The sequence below is a fragment of the Solea senegalensis genome, linkage group LG19 (assembly GCF_019176455.1).
Source record: "Solea senegalensis isolate Sse05_10M linkage group LG19, IFAPA_SoseM_1, whole genome shotgun sequence".
Classification (NCBI taxonomy): domain Eukaryota; kingdom Metazoa; phylum Chordata; class Actinopteri; order Pleuronectiformes; family Soleidae; genus Solea; species Solea senegalensis.
Genome location: NC_058038.1, coordinates 10223593 through 10244218, shown reverse-complemented (window position 1 = coordinate 10244218; position 20626 = coordinate 10223593). Strand labels below are relative to the sequence as shown.

At 40.5% G+C, this 20626-nt stretch overlaps 1 protein-coding gene across 3 annotated transcripts; it reads left to right on the top strand.

Annotated features, from left to right (window-relative positions):
• Window positions 1-494: 494 nt before the first annotated feature.
• On the top strand, window positions 495-15122 carry prkacaa (protein kinase, cAMP-dependent, catalytic, alpha, genome duplicate a). 3 transcript variants are annotated; one of them, XM_044051539.1, is made up of 10 exons: window positions 495-1305; window positions 8770-8831; window positions 9329-9457; window positions 9774-9872; window positions 9966-10048; window positions 10142-10268; window positions 10358-10453; window positions 11041-11163; window positions 12287-12451; window positions 13919-15122. In XM_044051539.1, exons 1-10 carry the CDS (start codon window positions 1260-1262, stop codon window positions 14042-14044), a joined length of 1056 nt encoding a protein of 351 aa, XP_043907474.1. In that variant the 5' UTR covers window positions 495-1259; the 3' UTR covers window positions 14045-15122. The 3 variants fall into 3 exon arrangements, with proteins under 3 accessions (XP_043907474.1, XP_043907473.1, XP_043907475.1); XM_044051538.1 differs by lacking the exon at window positions 495-1305 and adding an exon at window positions 3721-3864; XM_044051540.1 differs by lacking the exon at window positions 495-1305 and adding an exon at window positions 5846-6167.
• The last annotated feature ends 5504 nt before the right edge of the window (window positions 15123-20626 follow it).

Below are 20626 nucleotides of genomic sequence, written 5' to 3'. Positions count from 1 at the left end.
CAATGTTTTACTTAATTTGAACCACTTTGTCTTTACTGTGTCCAACATGTTTTATTTTCCAACTCTACCACAAATATCAGTGAGTGCCCTTATATTTTTACATTTTACTAAAAATAGCCTGTGTTAACGTCACACCCAATCACAGATGAGTTGGATAAAAAGGGGTGGGTAGGCTATGTGAAACTTGTTTTGAAAATTCCTATGCTTTTAATTGGTTGACACTTGAAAGCCAGCCGTGTTGTTTTAGATTTCGCATGAAACCCAGTCGAATAAATGCAATATTAATATATTGCAATAAAATAAAAACAAATGGAGAAAAAATCGTTTTGGGCGTATAGGTTACTAGCAAGTCCGGGAGGCGGGACAAAGCAATGTTAACTGACGAATCGCATCAATGCAGTGGTTGGATGTGTTGACGCTCAATCAATCAGCGTTCGACTTGCAGCCACTGTCACGCAAATGTCTGCGAATGTAACGAATCAGAGCGAGCCAAAGGCGGGACCCGCTGGATGGATGACTGGAGTTTCCCTTGCGGTCTGAAGATTAATGGAAGGGTCTGTTGATTTAAGTAATCGACTATCAGGTGATCGGTACCATTGCACTTGACGGCTGGATTAGGAATGAATGGAGGGGCATCCATTTGAAACAGCCATCGGGGGAAATCGCGAATAACCCTGGTACCACTTTTTGTCATCCTGGCCTCAACTGAAGAAGGCCTGCCTACATAGAGATAGCACCTAGGTAGGTCAGGCCAGGATACGACTGCGAGGGACGCTAACAGCTAACACTAGCCTGCTCGTTTGACAGACGGAAAACGGCTTTCGACGGTCTGTCCAATGGTTCTGACTGGATTTTAGATAAAGCAAGCCTTGTCTGGGAATTAAGAACAGTCGAGCGTCGTCTCAACCTGCAGACTCTCGCAAGTGGAAATTGCCAGGCTAAAGCTATTACGCTAACGTTCGCTGTCCATCTCTGCTAGTGTTAGCCGCCGTGCTAGACTAGCTAACTCAAAGCGTTAGTTTCAGCTGCGGACTTGGATAAGACACTCGCTCGCCTCGAGTGTTTCTGGATCTGTTGTGCGAAGGTGCTTGAAGGCGCGCACAGTTACACACTATAATTATTTAATAATGATAGCTGTTAGCTAGTAGCCAGCTTGTGAACACATCGACTGCGGTAAGAGGAGGTATCGCATCACTCTACGACTTGTGAAGGGAAACTCAGCCCGAACCCAGGGAGTCCACTATCGGCCTGCTGCCATCATGGGCAACACGCCCACCGCAAAGAAGGGCAATGAGATGGAGAGCGGTGAGTAGCCTTTACCCGCAGCTACAGCATTAGCAGCTGGCTGTATCATGCCAATGAGTCTGGGTTGTATTCATTTCCTGTTTCCATATACAGCTTATTATACACATGCAATACACCAAGACCCAGAGATTCCCCCACAGAAACGCCACATTTCCCTTATTATCAAGCTGCAAAACATTGTTGTACTGTCAACTTCAGGCGACCGTTTATGTCCACATGCAGTGTAAACTTCAGGCTAGCTGTCTCACAGTGGAGGATGTTAAATTATTTTCCTCGGCGATTATGTGTGAAAAGCTCGTGATCAAAAGCCTCAGGTTATGTCTAGAGGTACCAATGAGGATGACAGAAACTGGCCTTGTACAACAGTCACAGGTTTCTTTGTGGTTTGTTTAGTTCTGATCTCTTTTTTTTCACCCTTAGAGCAAACGGTTGTGAATGGGTGCACACACTGTGCAAACCTAAACCCTGATGTGGAGTTGTTGATGTAGAAAATAAACATTTAAATAAAATATAGGTAGCTCACAATAGAAAATGCTTATTACTAACTTATAACATTTACGTTTTTGAACTATTTTCATCCAAAATGTATTTGTAAAATACATATAAATGCAGCATATACAGGTTGTGCAGACGTGTTCAATAATGTTTAACAAATTTGTGTATCATTTGTAACCATTTAACCATTTTATCATTAGGAGAAACCCATATCTTTTGACCTATTTTTAAAGGTCCAGTGTGTAACAATTGGTAACATCTAAGGGTGAGACTGCAGATTGTAACTAATGAGGGAATAATCTGCTCATCCTGTTCTTTCCCAAGAGAGATGGGGATCTTTCAGTTGCCTTAGCATACCAGAAAGGATGTTGGTTTTCTTTATTTAGTAAGCAGCTTCTTCAAAGTATGAAAACTGTCTGGTTTGGCCATTCATATTGCAGTTGAAAAAATGTGGTGCAAGATGGCCCTAGCCTAAAGTACATTTCAACAGACATAGATATGAGTATTATATTCAAATTCTGCCTATAAATGCTCCTAAATATTATCAACTGTGTCTTTAAGTAATGCAGAAATTTGAATTAAGAAAACAAGTACACCCATATGAAATGTTTCTTCTTGTCGTATCAAAGCTAGTGTTGACCAGAAAGCTGAGAGTTTGATGGTTACTGAACTGAGGGGAGTTGGTTGTTATCAGTGAAGAAAAAACACACAGGACAGGGTCATATGATGCACAAGGGCAATCCTCTTCAGGCACAAACTAGGAGTAGAGGAGTCTCTTGAACATCATGTGATGAGCAGCATTTAGAACAAGGACACTTGTATGTGTCACTGAGTACACGTGTGGAAATGTTGATGTGCATGTTAGGCAGAAAGGGATGCTGTGGTGTCGCGAATCAGTTTGCATGCTTTTGCTCCCTACAGCTTTTTCATTTTTTGTTGTTGAGCTTGTTAAGCATATTGAATTACATTTTTATTCCTGGCACATTAAAAAAACAATGAACCTCATTGTGGAGTACTAAGTGGGGTTCAAAAGGATCGATAACTTAATTGTCAATTTTAATCCAAGCATTTGGGTTGCCTTCCTCCAATCACAGGGGTCACTGGCCTCTGAGAAGAATAGTGAGGCCACAGTTCTGTGTTTTTATCCATGACACTATAAGTAACGCGCAAGTGTGCAAAGTTTGAACAGGTATCTGCAAAATGAGTTTTAGCTCCTTGCTGCTGCTAGAGTGTAGGTGTGAAGAATGGCCGTCAGTCCCTCTGTAATTTTAACCCATTACTGGTAACTCCTGTAACATGCATGGCCCATGACTTCAAGTGTTGTGAAAGTTTGTTTTTGTGTGTTTTGGGGGTTGTGGATATTTAGCAATCTCTAGATCGATAGCTAAACCATAGGAGGTAATGCTTTGGGTTTGCTTTACATCACTCAGCCCATTAGAACCCAACCTGATCCTCAGTCCAAATGTAGACCAGGGCCTAATTCAGGAGTGAAATTTTCCACAGAGCATCTAGAGATCAATTTCAACATGGCTGCTGGTTTTGGTTTCTACAGAAAACGGAAAAAGTGTTGAGAGCTGGTTCGAGCGTGCAGGCTCTCTTTCCTCTGAACTTTCCAGGCTGCTGAAGACAAGCAGAGAGCTTCCACTCACTTATAAAGAGCTGATTTCTGGCCCACAGGAAGAAGCAGGGCGGACAGACACTGTGAACTGAAGCAGGAAGTGAAGGAGCAAGGAAGGTCCAGCCCAGGCTGAGCACTGTTGTTCATTGCCTTTGTTTCTCTATGGGCTAAACACAGGCAGCCAGGATAGTATTAAGTTTTGTTCCAGACCACGCTGTTGCTATCATATATTCTGGATTTTGCTGTTCGTTATTCCATCCGGACATACTGCAGTGTTGTGACTCTACACAGACTGTCAGCTGGCTTCCTCCAGCCTTTTAAGATGTCTGTTATTCACAGGCTGGCAGGAAGGCTGTTTCATCGGACTGGGCCTTATTTAGGGGACACAGGCTGTGGAGAAGGCAGACATGATCAACCACAGGAGGAGCTAAAGGCTTGCTACTGGAGTGAGTTTTCATTGTGAAGTTGGTCAGGAACATGGGTTAGTGGTGGAGTTGTGGCTAATGCTGTGGCCCACAAGTGTAGCCTGGCAAGTTGTGCTCAAGTTCATATGTATAACTGAATTTTCTTTATTTGTCAGTGTCGTAATCTCATGGCCTGATGAGTTGAGTTTTTTTTTTGTTTTTTTTGCAGACATAGGTATGTTAGGCCAGAAGCCAAGATATGTGTGTGTAAATGCGTATATCCACTTATATAAGTGCACACATGCAGCAGTTTGTCTTTACTTTGTTACCTTTTGTTTTCCAGTTACTGTTCAAACAAAGCATTTTAACACGTTTAGCCTTTAACTGTTTACACTGTGTGATGAACCTATGCAAACATTCACAGACTGAGACACTACTTTTTTCAAGTAGTGCTGTTCGTGTATATCAGAAAGTGTTCATGCTTAAAAAGACAGGCAGATATTTAACAAGTCGTCACAACCAGTCAAAGGGGCTGGATGGATATACAGTATGTGTTTTAGATTCATCTATATAATGAGATGGAACCCGCACAAAGTGCAACTCCCTCCGTCTATAAATATCTGAATGGTTCATGTCCTGCACGCAGCTGGTTTGCCTAACAGTGGCAGGTTTGTATTTTGGATCGCTCATCACTTCCTGTCTCCAGTAAAAAGGGGCTTTGTTATAAGTCTTCACTAATTACCAATTACCTTACGGTTTAAATGCCTATCGGCCTGCTCAGATAAGCTCACCATGTTGTTGCCACAGGTAGCCAAACATGCTGCCTGTGAACAATCCTGAGATGCATAGTCCAGCGGCAGGCCCAGCAATAGTGAGGATTGAGTTCAGTAAACACAAGCGGAACGGGAGTGGCTGGTAGAGAGAATCCCTGTGTTTGTTTGTTGTTATTACTCATATAATGTTGTTTGGGTTGATAGACGTTGCTGCTGAAATGATATGTTTTGGCTATTCTTGACCCTTAATTCTTGACCCTTAATTTCTGTAGCATGGTAGTATACCATGCTACAGAAATTAAGGGTCAAGAATAGCCAAAACTTAGTTAACCACTTTTATTTCCATGTAAAATGTTTGTGCGCCAATCTACGAAGTTATCTTTTAGCTTCCTGCTAATTTTGAAAACGGGTAGATTTGTAAAGGATATTTGATGATGCACTGTTATATTTCTCCTTGTGTTGGTACACTCCAGGTTTGACTTAAAGATTGTGAATGAGCACTTTAAATAAATAATTGCATGATGGAAAATGCTGCATGCATTTTGAATAGATTAAAGTACAAAATACAGCTGGGAAATAATTCAATAATGAATAATTTTTCTTTAACTTTCACCCATGAGCAATAATACATCTATAAAAAATATTCCCAGTGTAGCACTGGGACCGATTTTACAATCGAATGTCGGTCAGGTCGTCCTAATATAACCCTTCTGTCCCTGTGTCAGAGTGGGGTTCATGAAGCCTCAGGGAGAGATGCAAGATTGATTTTTGGAGAATCAATTCAGCATTGGCATTACAGATTGAGTTGCTGGTGTTTTTGGACAGGGAGAGGAAGTTTCCTGGTCGTTTGTGCCCTTCTGTGATGCCTTACTTTTATGTTTTTTAATTGCAGATGTGACTTGTCTGATTGATCCACTAATTAGGGAAAGAATGTTCCATTGCATCTAAATGGTATCTAGTTTATCTGAAGGGTCATTTACATAGGCCTAGTTTTCCATGGGAGTTTCTTTCTGGGCTGGACAAATATACCAACTACTCTTTTATACTCCTCCCCCTGATGATTATGCCCCAGTTTAGATCAATATGGACCTTCTCTGTATGTGCGTGTGTGGTTGACATGAGAGGGAACGGCGGAGAGTACTTTGTGTGGAGAATAAATATTGATACAAACCAAGCAAGGGTCCAATTGATCTGTGTGAGTGTAACGGGAGCAGTGCTCCTCTCTGTGCTACGTTTGCCTGGACGTGGACGCATCTTTGAAGTTGATCCGAGGCAAAGTGACGGTCACAGGAAACACTGAAGCCATCCTTCTAGTGAAAACACTTGACTGGTTTCTGTGGATGAGTAGGGCTGCTGATCTGACCCCCGGGGCTCTCACAGGGGCAGGATAGGTCATGAGTCACTGGCTGTGAGGAAATAAGAAAAACTGTGGAGACTTTGCAGGGCTAATGTGTGACAGGAAGAGCTCCAGAAGGCATGCAGGGAAGAGAGAGTCGTCATCGTCCTCAAGTGAATCAGGGTCACGCCTTGCAGATGCGGTAGCACCAGAGGTACCCATAGTCATCCCAGATGGTAAGGGCTTCAGGAGTAACTTTCCATGGGTGGTTATGGCTGCCAAGCCTCCATAAGGGAATCTTACTGAAGAGCAAGATATTTTCTTAAAGTTGTTGATTTGGCCATTCTGCTTCCAGCTACTTCAACAGCAGTACCTAAACATCTCTTCTTGACCAGCTTCATGTCAGAACAGGAATATAATTCCATTTGTGGCTTTTTGTGCTTAGAAGTAGGAGTTGAGCAACTTTCATGGGAAATGTTTTTTCCCCAGCAACCAGACTGCATCCAGTGCTCTCTGTGGGAGCAACAGTGCTCTCAACATGTTTATGCGAACTTTGGTCTTTGTCGTTCTTGCTGGCCCTCTCCCATCCCATTGTTGAAGCTGCTGGTCTTAAGAGAATTAGCAGAAAATCCCATTTGGTTGGAGAAGAATTTACATTTTCATTAATGTGTGTTCTGTGTTGGAGGTCAACGATCTACACCAAATTATTATTTTTCTTATTAGTACAAGTGTCCATTGATTTGAATATTTGTATTACAAAGTTAAAGAGTAGATTACAATGCACTTTCATTATTGACTACTGACTGGCTTTATTTCAACTGTGCCCATGGCTGCTGTTTTGCATTGATTACTGAACCACATTCTACATTATCCTCGCATTGTTTGTGTCGCCACTGTTTCAGTGGTAATTAATTACTATAATATATTCATTTGATTATTGTAGTCATGCACATTGGACGCACTTGGATCTTGTTTTTCTCGTTCTTAGGGCTTTGCGTCTTCACTGGTTTGACCGTTACGTCACGTCTGAAAATCTGCGGGCGCTGCTTTGTGTTTTGAGTTGTACTCCATCTTGTTTGCAGCTCTCTTGCCTTACGAGTTCAGCGTTGCCACTGCCTCCATTATCTGTCTTTACATAAAACAAATCAATTCCCGTGTGCAGCGCAGTTGTGCCGCTGACGTGACACCACACGGCGTGAAATAAGTTGACAATGGTTTGAATGCAACCAAAAATGTGTTTTGTATTTTAAATTTTGAATTTGAACTTTTGTTTACACTTGTATATGGACAAAACTAATACCGCTACAGTCAAGCTGCAGCCTTTGGCAACTGGAAAATCAACAAGCAATTTTTTTTATAACTGATTATGTGCTGTCACTGCATCAATAGATAATCATGGATGTCCTCATTGCAATGCATCATGGAAACAAATCTTTTCAACACTCCCTAATTGTGAAATCTTTTGTCCAAACTACGAAAGTAGCATTTAGTAGCTGTAGCATTTAGTAGCTGTGCCATTTTCGCTCCGTACATATTCACTGTACTGTAGCGATCAAGAGTTTAAATTGCTGTAAAATGACCACCTCAAACTTCTTGTGTCCTGGGATAACAGTGGAACTAGCACTGTTTCCTCAACTGTAGAGGCAGCTTGTGTCCCTTAAACTAGCTCACAGATGGTATGGAGGAATGAGGAAGGGCTGGTTATCTTCGTGTTCCCACAGAGCACAGCGATTAACCTCATAAAGATAAAGGCAACGCAAGTGAACTTCTCCATATGACACGATGTGTGCTATGGCTGTCAGTGTGTTCAATCGTTGGCCAATTATAACATGTGCATGTGTGTTTTTGCTTTGCCAAGTCAAACACTGCACTAAAATGCATTGTAGCATTGTGTTAAATTGCACTCTTGGCACTGATGCATACACCCCCCCCCCATCTATTTTTCATCTCCCACAATGATGGATGCATAAGTGGGTAAGCTGTGTAACTGTAGGTTTAACAAGATGGAAGTGGACTCTGTCAAACCGTAAAAAGATTTTTTGACATTTTAAGCAACTATGGTATTTTCTTGTTGGCACCCTAAAGCTGTGTGGGAACTATATCGTCTATAGCAATGTCCACATTCTGCCTTCTTCTAGATATGAGTTATTGGACCACCATGTTTTTACAATATACAAACTAGTGTTGATGCTAACTGAAGGTTCTCCAACACAATTGGAAGTGAATGTTGAGGTGAGGGATATCCCGCTGCAACATGCAACTTCACCAATAAATGTTGCTGAATGTTACATACACCCTTACTCATACATATTTAGCGTTGGCTTTAGTAAATTGATTTGTCAGGCTGGTGCCTTGCTTGAAATGGGTCTCCCAAAATCTCACTTTTGCTTGCAGGTTTTTCCCTCTCGCAGAGATACTATGTATTTTTGCTGCATTGCATGGAGTTGATTTAACAAGCCTCACTCCTGCAGAGAAGCATACCCCACCCCACATCATCACCCTGACACTACCATAATTCACACTGAGTTCACAAGATGATGTTCAGGCAGCCTTTGGTTCTTGCGCAACATTGCATTAGTTTGATGGTTTAACATCATGTCTGGGGCATCTGGTTAACTGTTGCTGAACACATTTCTTCAGTTGCAGCCATGAGAGCCTATAGCTTTTTTCCGTTTTCCTCAGTTAGACATTGCATTTGGAGCTTTGTTTAACTTCACACTTGGACACCGATGTGTTGTAAAACACTAATATACTGATGTTTTATTCTCTGGGTTTTGGTTTTTACTCGGGATGTTTAAAACTATTCCTAATGAACATCCATTTTGTCTCCAATTGCAGTGAAGGAGTTTCTTGCCAAAGCCAAAGAAGATTTCCTGAAGAAATGGGAGAATCCATTACAGGTGAGAAAGAGAATCATAATAGTTTTTCATTGTTTTATCCTGTTATTACCCACCATTGTATAAATGCATTGTTTATTATGTGAATATTTTTTTGCTAACAGTGTGTTTTTGTGTGTGCTGAGACACATTAATGTGATGATGCTCTATATAATGCATCATGAAATGACCAGGCTTGTTTTCATTTGCTTATTCACACACTCTCAGACTGTGAGAGCAGAATTCATGATGAAATTAATTCCACTTCACCTCAAAGGGCTATTGCACCCTCTGCTGGGCTAATGTGGACATATAAATATTTACATGACCATCTTCAATGGATGCGCCGCTTACATGTGCTCCTCAACAAACATGTTCAGTTGCATAAGAACAATACAAGTTATGTTGTAACTGACGCATCGGGACATTCTAGTTGAATTCTAATGCTTTTAAGCAGGACCATTCGTGGTATGTTGCTGGTAAAATGTTATGTTCATAACATCCATTTCTCTCCACCTCAGCAAACTGCAGCATTGGACCACTTTGAGCGTTTGAAGACCTTAGGCACTGGTTCGTTTGGTCGAGTCATGCTGGTTAAACACAAAGAGTCGGGCCAGCATTTTGCAATGAAAATACTTGATAGACAGAAGGTACAGTAGTTGAAACCTGATACTCATTTAAATGCATGACTTATGGTGTATACATTATCTTATAACATTAATGCAATGATAATATTTTGATATTATTCCATCACTGGCTGGTCGCGTCATCCTCCTACAGGCTCAGCTTCTTATTCTTATGCAGAATCACACATCCGTGTTACAGGGGTGTAAGAAAAAGATTAAAGGCATTTTTTAATAAGTTAATGATCCTCTTTTGTTTTTTTCTTCTGTTTTTAAAATGATTCATCAGCCGATTTAACAGCCTGTGCTTCCCGAATAATCCCTCCATCCTCTTCCCTCCCAGGTAGTGAAGCTGAAGCAGATAGAGCACACACTGAACGAGAAACGTATCCTGCAGGCCGTCAGCTTTCCCTTCCTGGTGCGCCTGGAGCACTCTTTTAAGGTATGTAAAACATTAAAAACTTCAGTCTTTTCCTCACAGCAGGTTTACCTCTTGTTTGTGTGTCAAATTATGCCTTTGCTCATGTTTCTGCAGGACAACAGTAATCTGTATATGATAATGGAGTATGTACCCGGGGGAGAAATGTTCTCACACTTAAGGAGAATCGGTAGATTTAGGTAAATTGACTCTTGGTTTACTTTACCAATATACTGAATTTATCTTGTGTGTGCTGCTGGTTGACTGTAAATATTGTGGCTGATGTTTTGCAGTGAACCACACGCCCGCTTCTATGCAGCCCAGATTGTACTGACCTTTGAGTACCTTCACTCACTTGATCTCATCTACCGAGATCTGAAGCCAGAGAACCTGCTCATCGACCACCAAGGTTACATACAGGCAAGGATCAGGAGTTAATATTTGTAGTAGATAAGTCTCTTCTTGCAGAGTGCGTTTATTACTCAGCCCTTTGCCCTTGCTTTCCTCAGGTAACAGATTTTGGATTTGCAAAACGGGTGAAAGGCCGAACCTGGACGCTCTGTGGGACTCCAGAGTACCTGGCACCGGAGATCATCCTCAGTAAGGTAGGTGTCTAGTTTGGCCCTTTTGTGAATAGTATACAAGTGGCAACCAGTCATTGCGTAACCCATATAACGTCATCTGAAATCAGGCACCTACTGGACAGTACCAGCTGTCAATCACACTGTTGTGCGCTTATATGTGCCATGTTCCATCATCTGTTTTGTCCTCTAAACATGAATGTAATATACAAAATCAACATTGTGAGCTATTGAAGAACCAGAACTAGCCTCTGAGACCATTCATTCTGTTTTTGTTTGCAAAGACGAGTCTTTGTGAATCTGCTCAAGTTTTTTTTATCATACCTGGGTTTTATCCGCATGGAAACGGCATTTTTAAGAGCACTGAAACGCTGTTTTGGGAAAGCGGGTTCCAGATCAATTGCGTGCATTGTAATACTTGTTTGAATAATATTAAGGTTTGCACACAACGTGCAAGCTTATTGCAAATGCTCAGCGTCTTCTGCTTTTTGTGTCTTAATTTGGACAACATTGGACTTCATGGAAAAAAAGACAAATATCCTGCTTACTCTCTGGTAACTGTAGTTTGATGACATATTAATTTGGCGTTTTTTGTGTTTTTTGTTTTCCAGGGTTACAATAAAGCAGTGGATTGGTGGGCTCTGGGAGTGCTGATATATGAGATGGCTGCTGGTTACCCACCCTTCTTTGCAGACCAGCCTATTCAGATTTACGAGAAGATTGTATCGGGGAAGGTGAGTCAACTGAAATGTTCCTAAAAACTTTCTTTAATTTCCTAGTTTGTTTGATAACACAGTGAATAATGTTTGTTGCAGTGATTTGCAAAGTTTAAAAGTACAGTCCTTTTATGGGAAACGTATGATCTTAACTGCTCACTTTCCCTGGCCCATGTTTTTGAATTACAGATCGTTTGAAGAATGTTATGTGTGTGTGTGTGTGTGTGTGCGCACGCGCGCGTTTGTTATATTTGTTGTGCTGAAAAGGTCCATGTTGTAATACTTTTGAATCTATCAATAGAAAGTGAATTTTGAATTTGTTTTCATTTACTTTTTTTTTTATAACTACCTGAAAATTTTAAATGTATGTTTTCATCACTTCCACCAATGAGCCCCTTATTTTTCCACTGGTAGTTAGTCCGCCATGTTATTAATGTAGCCCAGAATGGACAAATCAACTTCTCATGATTTTAGGCTACTTTAAGGCTACTGTTGTTTTTTTACATGGTAGATTTGTGCCCCAAAATCCCACACACTAGTCCTTTTAATAAATGAACATGAATTTGTTGTTGTTGTTGTATTCCAAGTGCAGTGGTTGCCAAGGGTTTTTAACAAATTCTAAATTCTCGAAGCACATCTCTATTGGGAACTTGTTGTGGTAAACATAGCAGCCCATAATTACACAGATTTGTTTTTTATTGGGCAGATACAACAGTGTTATACAGATTGTAAATTATCTGACGTGTGCGTGACTGCAGTACATGTCTTAATCTGGCAGATGGATTATCTTTAGACACCGGAAATAAATAAATACATTTTGATTTCAGTTTTTGCACCTCCAATATGGCCGTCATCACTGCCTTTCATCCAAAAAAAAGTAGCAGTGGCAAGCGATGTAGTTCATAGATGAGGAAGGTCAAAGGAAGGTTGAACGGTGCAAACAAGGTAGATGTGTCAAAACCAAGCAAATCAAATTTAAATTCAGCATTAGTGGGCATAATGTCACTGACACATAATGCTACACATGACTGCTAGGCTTTTACACATCCACAGCTGTAGGTCAGAGGAAAGCATGAGCTGAAATCAAACCAACACGTGGACCTGTGAACACGCACACTCACACAGCTTTTGCCGTTTGCAGGTTCGCTTTCCCTCTCACTTCAGCTCAGACCTGAAAGATCTGCTTAGAAATTTGCTTCAGGTGGATCTGACCAAGCGCTTTGGCAACCTCAGGAATGGAGTCAATGATATCAAGGGCCACAAGTGGTTTGCCACCACCGACTGGATTGCCATCTACCAGAGGAAGGTGAGGAGTCGGCCCTCGTACCTTTTAGTAATGATGTGTTTTCAGAGGGATTGCCTTTAGTCTGGGTGGAGTGGCTCAGTGGTTAAGACCCTACCTTGTGTACCAAAGACATCATGGTCGCAAGTTCGATTCCACCCCTGGCAAATTGTACTTGATTCCATTGTAAGTCGCTTTGGATAAAAGCGTCTGCTAAATGACATGTAATGTAATGTAATGTAGTCTTCATCATGTGGCCTTACTTTTACAGACGGTGATACATTTAACAGAGGCTGATGGGAAGTTACACGAAATACATGAAACATGCCTTTCTCTCAGTTTCCTTTCTTAATGTAAAAGCCGGGGGATTCAGTCGTAATACTACACCAGTAAAAAAAGTTCAGTTCCTTCCAACTTTTGTTCCACATAAAGCCAACTTTATTTGTAGTTCACTAATGAAGTTGTCAAAACAATTACATAAAAATTGATTATTAGTCCAAGGGTCCAAGCTGAGCTGAGATTAAATGCTGCACAGAGTGGGATCACCCCGCCAACAAGGACAAGTTACACATGTAATCAGTAACAACAGTCAGTGCGCTTACATGTTTAGTTTTCTTAATGTCATGTTAACACCTTAGTCGGAATACAACTGTCTTAGTCAGACTAACATACCTGGATAATGCGATTGAAAGTCAGATTACTCCTAACGATACAGACTACAAACACAGACATGTGAATTTAATAGGACAAAATCACCAGATAAAAACTGGGTTGATATTAGTAATGCTTATTATATTATGCAATAAAAAAATCTTTGTTCTGTTTCCCCAGCAGTTTTTGAAATTCATTCTGAGAAATAAGAGTTGGTTTTAGAGAAAACAAATGATAAGACTTCCAAGTATTCGAGTGTGATTTCTTAACAGTGTAACACATCCCACTTTAATGTTGATTAATGAGTATAAATGTTTTTTAATAATCTCCTGCAACCTGTATGTGAGGCATTCTTTGATGCCTTTGATCCTCTATTGGTGCTTTTCCACTGCAAAGTTCCAGCACGGCTCAACTCTACTCTTTCTTCTTCATTTTTGTTTGCTTTTTTTGGCTCTGGCGAGGTTCGAAGCGTTCTAACCTCATACTAAATTTGATGTTGATTCGGCTACTGATGGGCAGAGAGTGTCAATGGAAGAATCATGAGTGCGACGTCCGACACGGGAATCAAACCGAAAAAATCAGTTCAAAGAATCCTGAACATGTGTTGTTTAGCAGGGAAATATCTAAAATCTGGTGTCTGGTGTATTTAGCGTCAGCACGGCATTTTCATGCAGCTGTGCTATGATGACTCCGCCCACGTTGAGGAGGTACTACTATAGTATTGGAAAACGATACCAAACCGAGTAGAGTCGCGTCATGCTGGAACTGCGTAGTGTAAAAGCGCCGCATGTGACGACACTGCATCACTCACTCGTGATTTGATTGTGTGTGTCTTTCCAGGTGGAAGCTCCCTTTATTCCCAAGTGCAAAGGCCCCGGTGACACGAGCAACTTTGACGACTACGAGGAAGAGGAAATCCGAGTCTCCTTCACAGAGAAGTGTGCAAAGGAGTTTGCCGAGTTCTAGTTTTTCAACGACGAGTAGGAAGAGATAACGAGAGCGAGGGAGAGAGACAGGCATTTAGAGAGTAAACGGGGGTCTGAGGATGGGACGCGCTAGGGTGGACTGCTAACTTGCTTATTTATAATGACGACAACAATGTAAAATCCCCCCTCCCCCCCTACCGCAGTGGAAAATGTAGGCAAAGTGAAGAAAGATCCAGCAGAACCAGCAGTGTTGCCTTTTCTGATTGTTTCTCAACTGTTACTTGTTTGTTTTTATTTATCCCTCTTGTGTTTTGTGGCAGGGGCTTTGGGAGAACAGACGTAGGTTGTGGCTATTCAGCTTGACTTGGATCTTTCTGATGGTGTAATGACACATTTTAAGTCTTTGCAGGTTTGGTCATTGATTTTCTGTTGAGGTACTGAATCTGCTTGACTCCCCCCTCCCTCCCTCTCCCCCCCCTTTTCTGAGCGGGCCCACTCTACAGTCTTCAAGGAGTGATTGTTGTATCTCGTCACCATGCTCCCTCCCCCCCCATCTCTCCATACTGAATCTGTCCAAGCAATACCAAGTCCAACAGATGTGCCTATCATAATGCCAACTGGTTGGAAAACTGCGTCGGAAGCATTGGTGCAGAGCTTTGGCTGTGGTGGTGTCGGCCTTTAGTGACCGTTTCGGTTGAAAGCTTGGAAAAAAAACTCTGCGCCGGCCTTAGTCTGCTCAGTGTGGCATGATTATTGGGTAGATGATGCACTCACTGTTTACAGGTGAAGCAGTGGGGACCTCTCTGATCAAAAGGATTTATCATAGTTAACTTTCATCTAGGTCTTACTGCTTTTTGGGGACCTGTAAGGAATGGTAAACAATGAGCTTTGCGTTTAAATTTGTCTTTTTCTTAGCTGGATTTATTAGAGCATTTAAAAAAAAAAAGAAAAGAAAATCCTACTGGTGATCATTTTGTTCTTTTTCTTTGTCGATCTCTGTGCTTGCGTGTTATTTAGTGCTCAAGAGTTGGTTTAAAAAGCTATGATTTAGCAGCGACTAACATTGTGGTCACACTCCTGACTATTGTTTATTTAATTCATAGTACTTTTATATATATGTATCTTGAGATGTGTGTGTGTGTATATATATATATATATACACACACATGTATATGTATATGTATGTATGTGTGTATATATATATATATACATACATACATATATATACATACATACATACATGAACATACATGATAGAGAGCATAAAATATCCATCTTTTTTCAATATTGTCTCATAGCTGTACATCGGAAATAGGATTTCATAAATAAATTGAATTTCTGCCAAATTTGCAATTCTGCAAAGTTTTCTGTGTGTAAAGGACGGTGATGGATTTTAATATTCAGAGGGGGATAAAAAGTAGCAAAATGTTTCTTCGACACAAAATGTGCATGTTATTTTTGTACAATGTCACTTTTAAAGAGCGTCATGCTTTACTTGTGCTGAGGTACCTGAGATTGTGGAAGAACATGCGTAACTATTACAAGCGGACACTCAGCTGCTCTATTTGGAAAGACGGGACGAGATTCAGAGAGAGAGGTCTTTGACGTTCTTCTGGCCTTTTTGTTCACGATTATTTTCACTGAACTTGTGCGTCTCACCGTTGATGTTTAGGTTGTTTGTTTTTTTTTTCTCTCCCCCACCTCCTTTTTTCTTGTATATACCTTACATGTAACACCTTCACATAGACTTGCAGTCCGACCAAACATGGTGAGCTGTTTTGTGATTAGAGTGGGTTTTTGTTTTGTTTTTTTCTTCTGTTTTTCAGCTTTCTATGTAACAAATTAAACTAATGAAGCTCTCATAAAGCTGTCCCCTTCTGCCAAGTTTATTTCTGTGGATGCAAGACAATCAGACCAAATCGTATTGCTGGTTTGTTGACTGAACACATTGTTTTGGTTTGATGAAGGATGTTTGCTTTCACCCTCCCATCCCTCCCCCCCCACACACACACACCACACCACACACCCTCCCCACACCCCCGTGGCCCCATAGGTGCTAGACTTTGTCCTCTCACTGAAAAGCTTCTGTGAACTGTTTTGACGTGCATCACTCTATTTGTCGAATCTTGTGTCATGACTTTTTTGTGAATGTTTCTAAATGATTTTTTTGGTTGGCTTGGGTAATTATTCATGCTGGGGGGGGGAGGGGCCTCTTAAATGTAATTGAGCGCAAATGCAGGATAACTTTTGAATGTCTTGGATTGTCTGTTGGAGATGTTTCACTGCTGTTTGGAAAAAAAAAAAAATGATGTGTATTCTTTTATGATAAATATTCCTCTGGTGAGCTTGGTTTTTTCTTGCATGTTTTGTAAAGTGACCCAGCAGCAGGACATCTCCCTCTCCGCGAACCTGAGACTAATGTTTGAGAACGCGCAGTTTCCACAGCCGACAGCCTCACGCCACCACCCGAACCTTTCATTCATGAGCGTCACGTTCAGCAATGCAGTGGATCGCCTACCATCCTGTCCAGTCTTTTTGCAAATAGTGAAGCACATGCCACAACTATTTTTTCAAATCTCTTTATTTATTGTTTGATTTCTTCTTTCTTTTTTTTGCTCGTTCTTTTGTGTGAAGAGAGCACATGTATTACCTTTATGTTCTGACTAATGACTAAATCAGAGTTGGTGGGTGGACGGCAATGCCACCATCGCACAACACCTTTCTTTTCCAAAACTAATTGCCACTTGTCTCTCATTCTTTAATCAGCTAAACACTATCAAGTGATCCATGCGCGCTTTGATTTTGATTTTTTTCTTTCTTCCCCCCCTCCTGTGTTTGCCTTCGATTTTCATCCGATTTTCACACACTCTTCATTCAGACATAACACTTTTTACATCGGAGATGTTTTGCGTTCGTATTTTCTAATTGTATTTTCAAAAAAAAAGGATTTAAAAAAACAAAGCAAAAACAGAACATTAATCTTTTCCTCATGACCTGGGTACAGTGATTGTGTAGTCTATTGTACCTTTTGGGAAACAATACTGTATATCCTTGCCTTTGACAGTCTTAACTATCTTACCCTCTGGAGAACTTGACAGATACCCTTAGAACACAATGAGTATGTTAAAAAAATATACATAAAGTAATATTTTGCAAAATGTATCATTCCAATAAAGTTTTACTTGTTAAGACTAATATGTCTGGGTTATATATTAACTCACTCCATCTTACTCAATGCCACACTCACTTTTTCTTATCTTTTTTTCATGCCATGTAACTGACGGAAGATCCTCCTCATGACAGGATCAGTGGAGCAGAATGTTTTTGCAGGTGATGGTGGATGGATGCATTTTCACTTTGCTGTCGAGTATTGTGGAGGTTTTAAGGATGCTGCCAGGTGCAATTGAATAATGCAGTGTTGTGTTCATCCTGTCACAGTGTGGGATCAGTTACCAGCCAGCTCTCAGCACCCCTCTCCAAAATTACACACTCGGAGTTCTCCTCAGAAGTGCATCTTCCATTGCACTGAAGAATTGAATTTATAGTTGTAAATAAATGGGGGCGACGGTAGCTCAGTGGTGGGGTTCGATTCCTGGCGCCGCTCATCTACATGCCCATGTGTCCTTGGGCAAGACACTTAACCCCATGTTGCTCCTGGCGCCTGTGTGTGAATGGGTGATGGAACAATGTGCTGTATGAAAGTGAGTGAAAGGCAAAAACTGTATAGTGTACAGCAGCTTTGAGTGGTCATCAAGACCAGAAAGGTGCTATATAAATACAGAGCATTTACCAATAAGACCTACACAAAAAAAACCTGGATAAGCTGTGCAATTAAGCAACACTTATTGGTGACGTTGCTAAGAAACGCTCACCCTTCCAAGTGTGTTGGAGAACCTAATATATACAGCCTTCACTTAACTGTTGGCGTCAAAACTCAAAAGATATTCAGCTTGTCTTTTGTGGGCTCCCGTAAAGACATGGTGATCAGGGAACGCCTCCAACGAGCTGATAATGCATTTCAATTATTCCATCTTCAATTTACTGCCAAATGAAAACAATTCACCTACATTTTACACACTGGGCCTTTAAGATGCAGCTTCTTCTTTTGTTAACATTCACAGTAACAAATAAACCCCCTTTTCTCAGCACATTTCTCACAACATTTGAATTTAGTCATGTGCCAGCAAACCTGAGGTAATCACTGACATGATATATACTTTCGTTGTTTAGTTTTTAGAGGAGCCACCATGTTCAAGATTGAAAATACAACAAAGATTTTCTGCCAAAGCAGTGATTGTGTGTCTGAATATTTTTGTTTTATGAATAAGAGTAAAGAAAGATTCCACCAAGGCTAAAAGTACTTAAGCATTAATTTGCTTTCATACTGAATTTGGATGCAGTTCACCACCAAAATCTAATCGTTTGTTCCCTGGGCCATGGCCTGCATCCCAAGCAAATTGTATTAATACTTTTAACTTGTTTGAGCTATGCCGCTCACGGAGAGACAGACAAACTAATTAAGGCAATAAATAAATAACCCTCATGGCAGAGGCAGACACACTTTCATTAATCCCTCGTTGGGGAAATTCAAATTAACACAGCGGTGTAAAGGGTAGCAGTAATGTGGCTTAAGAGGTAAGAAAGGACAGAAATAATAAGAATATAAATAAAAATAATGTGTAGATATAGTAGAGGACCATGGTTCTCAAACTGTGGTACGTGTACCACCAGTGGTATGTGTGCTTCCTCTGCTGGTACTTGGAGGAAATTTGGAAATACTATTCTGTAGAAAATGATAGGAAATTAAATAATTAGAGTCGCCCGATCTCTTGCTACAGCTTAATCTAATTTTACTACCAGTATGTGAAGTATATGTGAGGAAGAGGAGGAGGATTATCTGATTGGGAATAAATCTGCCTCCTGTGAAAAGTCTGTACTGTACAAAGTCCTTTAAAAAGATCAATATTTTCCTCAGGCGTTACTTGCTATAAAAAGTTTGAGAACCACTGGTATAGGATAAATAAATAATACTGAGCAAGCAAGAAAAATATTAAGATATTTACACAATATACACCAGTCAATGAGTCGAAATACATTTGTGGCATTTTTCAGCCTTTCACTTAACGGAATACTTCACCAATTTGCATTTAGCTTTGTATTACTAGAATAGGAGTAGTATTTTTGAAAACATATGATTCCTAACCTCAGTTTCCCCTGAGTCGAGAAATATCTTCTTTCTTTTTTTGTTAGGTGCCCACCAGTGACAATTGAAAACTGCAACGTTAATTCCGCACTTTTTAGACCCACTCGAAGGGGGCGGGACTCATTCCCAGAACGTAAACAGTGTCGGCCATCTTTGCTAACAGTTACGCTAACAGGACCAAGTGTCACTGGTGAGCACGTAACAAAGAAAAGAATGAAGATATTTCTCAACTCAGGGGAAACTGAGGTTGGGAAGCACCATTTTTCAAAAATACTACCCCTATTCTAGTAATACAAAGCATTCCATAATATAATTGTATGCCTTTAAGATTTACAGTATGTGCGTAAAATGTGTATAAAGTTCATATCTCTTTGAAATGACTCTGGTTTACCTGTTCAAAAGTCATAAATTGTTTTATTACAAATTGGGTCTTAATAGTTTGTCATCTTTTTGTTTTTTTTAACAACCACTTAAAAGCTTTAACTAAGTCTGCCTACAACCGCCTGAGAAACATTGCAAGGATCAAGGGTTTTCTGTCCAAACAAGACACAGAAAAACCTGTTCATGCTTTCATTTTCAGTAGAAGAGATTATTGTCATGGTGTCTTTACAGGTCTGGACAAAAAAAAAACAATCAATCAACCAGGCAGCTGCGGCTGGTCCAGAATGCTGCTGCTAGAGTCCTGACTAACACCAGGAAACTGCACCACATCACACCGGTCCTCAGATCACAACACCAAGTCAAGATAGATTTCAATATGACTTACTCTCGGTCTTCAAAGCAGATTTATTAGTTCGCTATGAAGCATCCAGAACCCTGAGATCATCAGGGACAGGTTTACTGTGTGTGCACAGAAGCAGAGCCACACAAAGTTATTCTGATCCTCACCTGTGGAGTAAACAACCCGAATACCTGATGTCTGCTCAGTTAATTTATATCAGGCCTGAAAACATTATTGTTTACTGCAGCTTTTTTTCTTATATTCTCAAACAAATCATCTAATGGTTATCTTGTCTTTTGAATGCACTTTAAATGGCAAATCACACTTTAATCTCTTATGATTTTAACTTCATTTTCATTTAATTTTAATAGTCTGTGGCTTTTATTCTGTGATTTTCTTAATGCCTTTGTAAAGCACTTTTGAGTTGCCCTGTGTATGAATAATGTTGTGAATAACAGTGGGTCCCCATCTAAAAAGTTCAGTTCAATCGTGTGTGTGACATGCTGGTGAAATGATGTGCATACAATGAGGGAATACATAAACACGGATATCAAACATGTATTGTTATACTTATACAAACCGCTTTAGCTCGGATGGGCCCGAGTGCGCGCGCACGTCCCCGTGCAGGACTGCACATTCCACCTTAAAATTCTCCCCCGAGTGAAACTTTTCGCAGTAATCCATCGCTCCACCTTAAG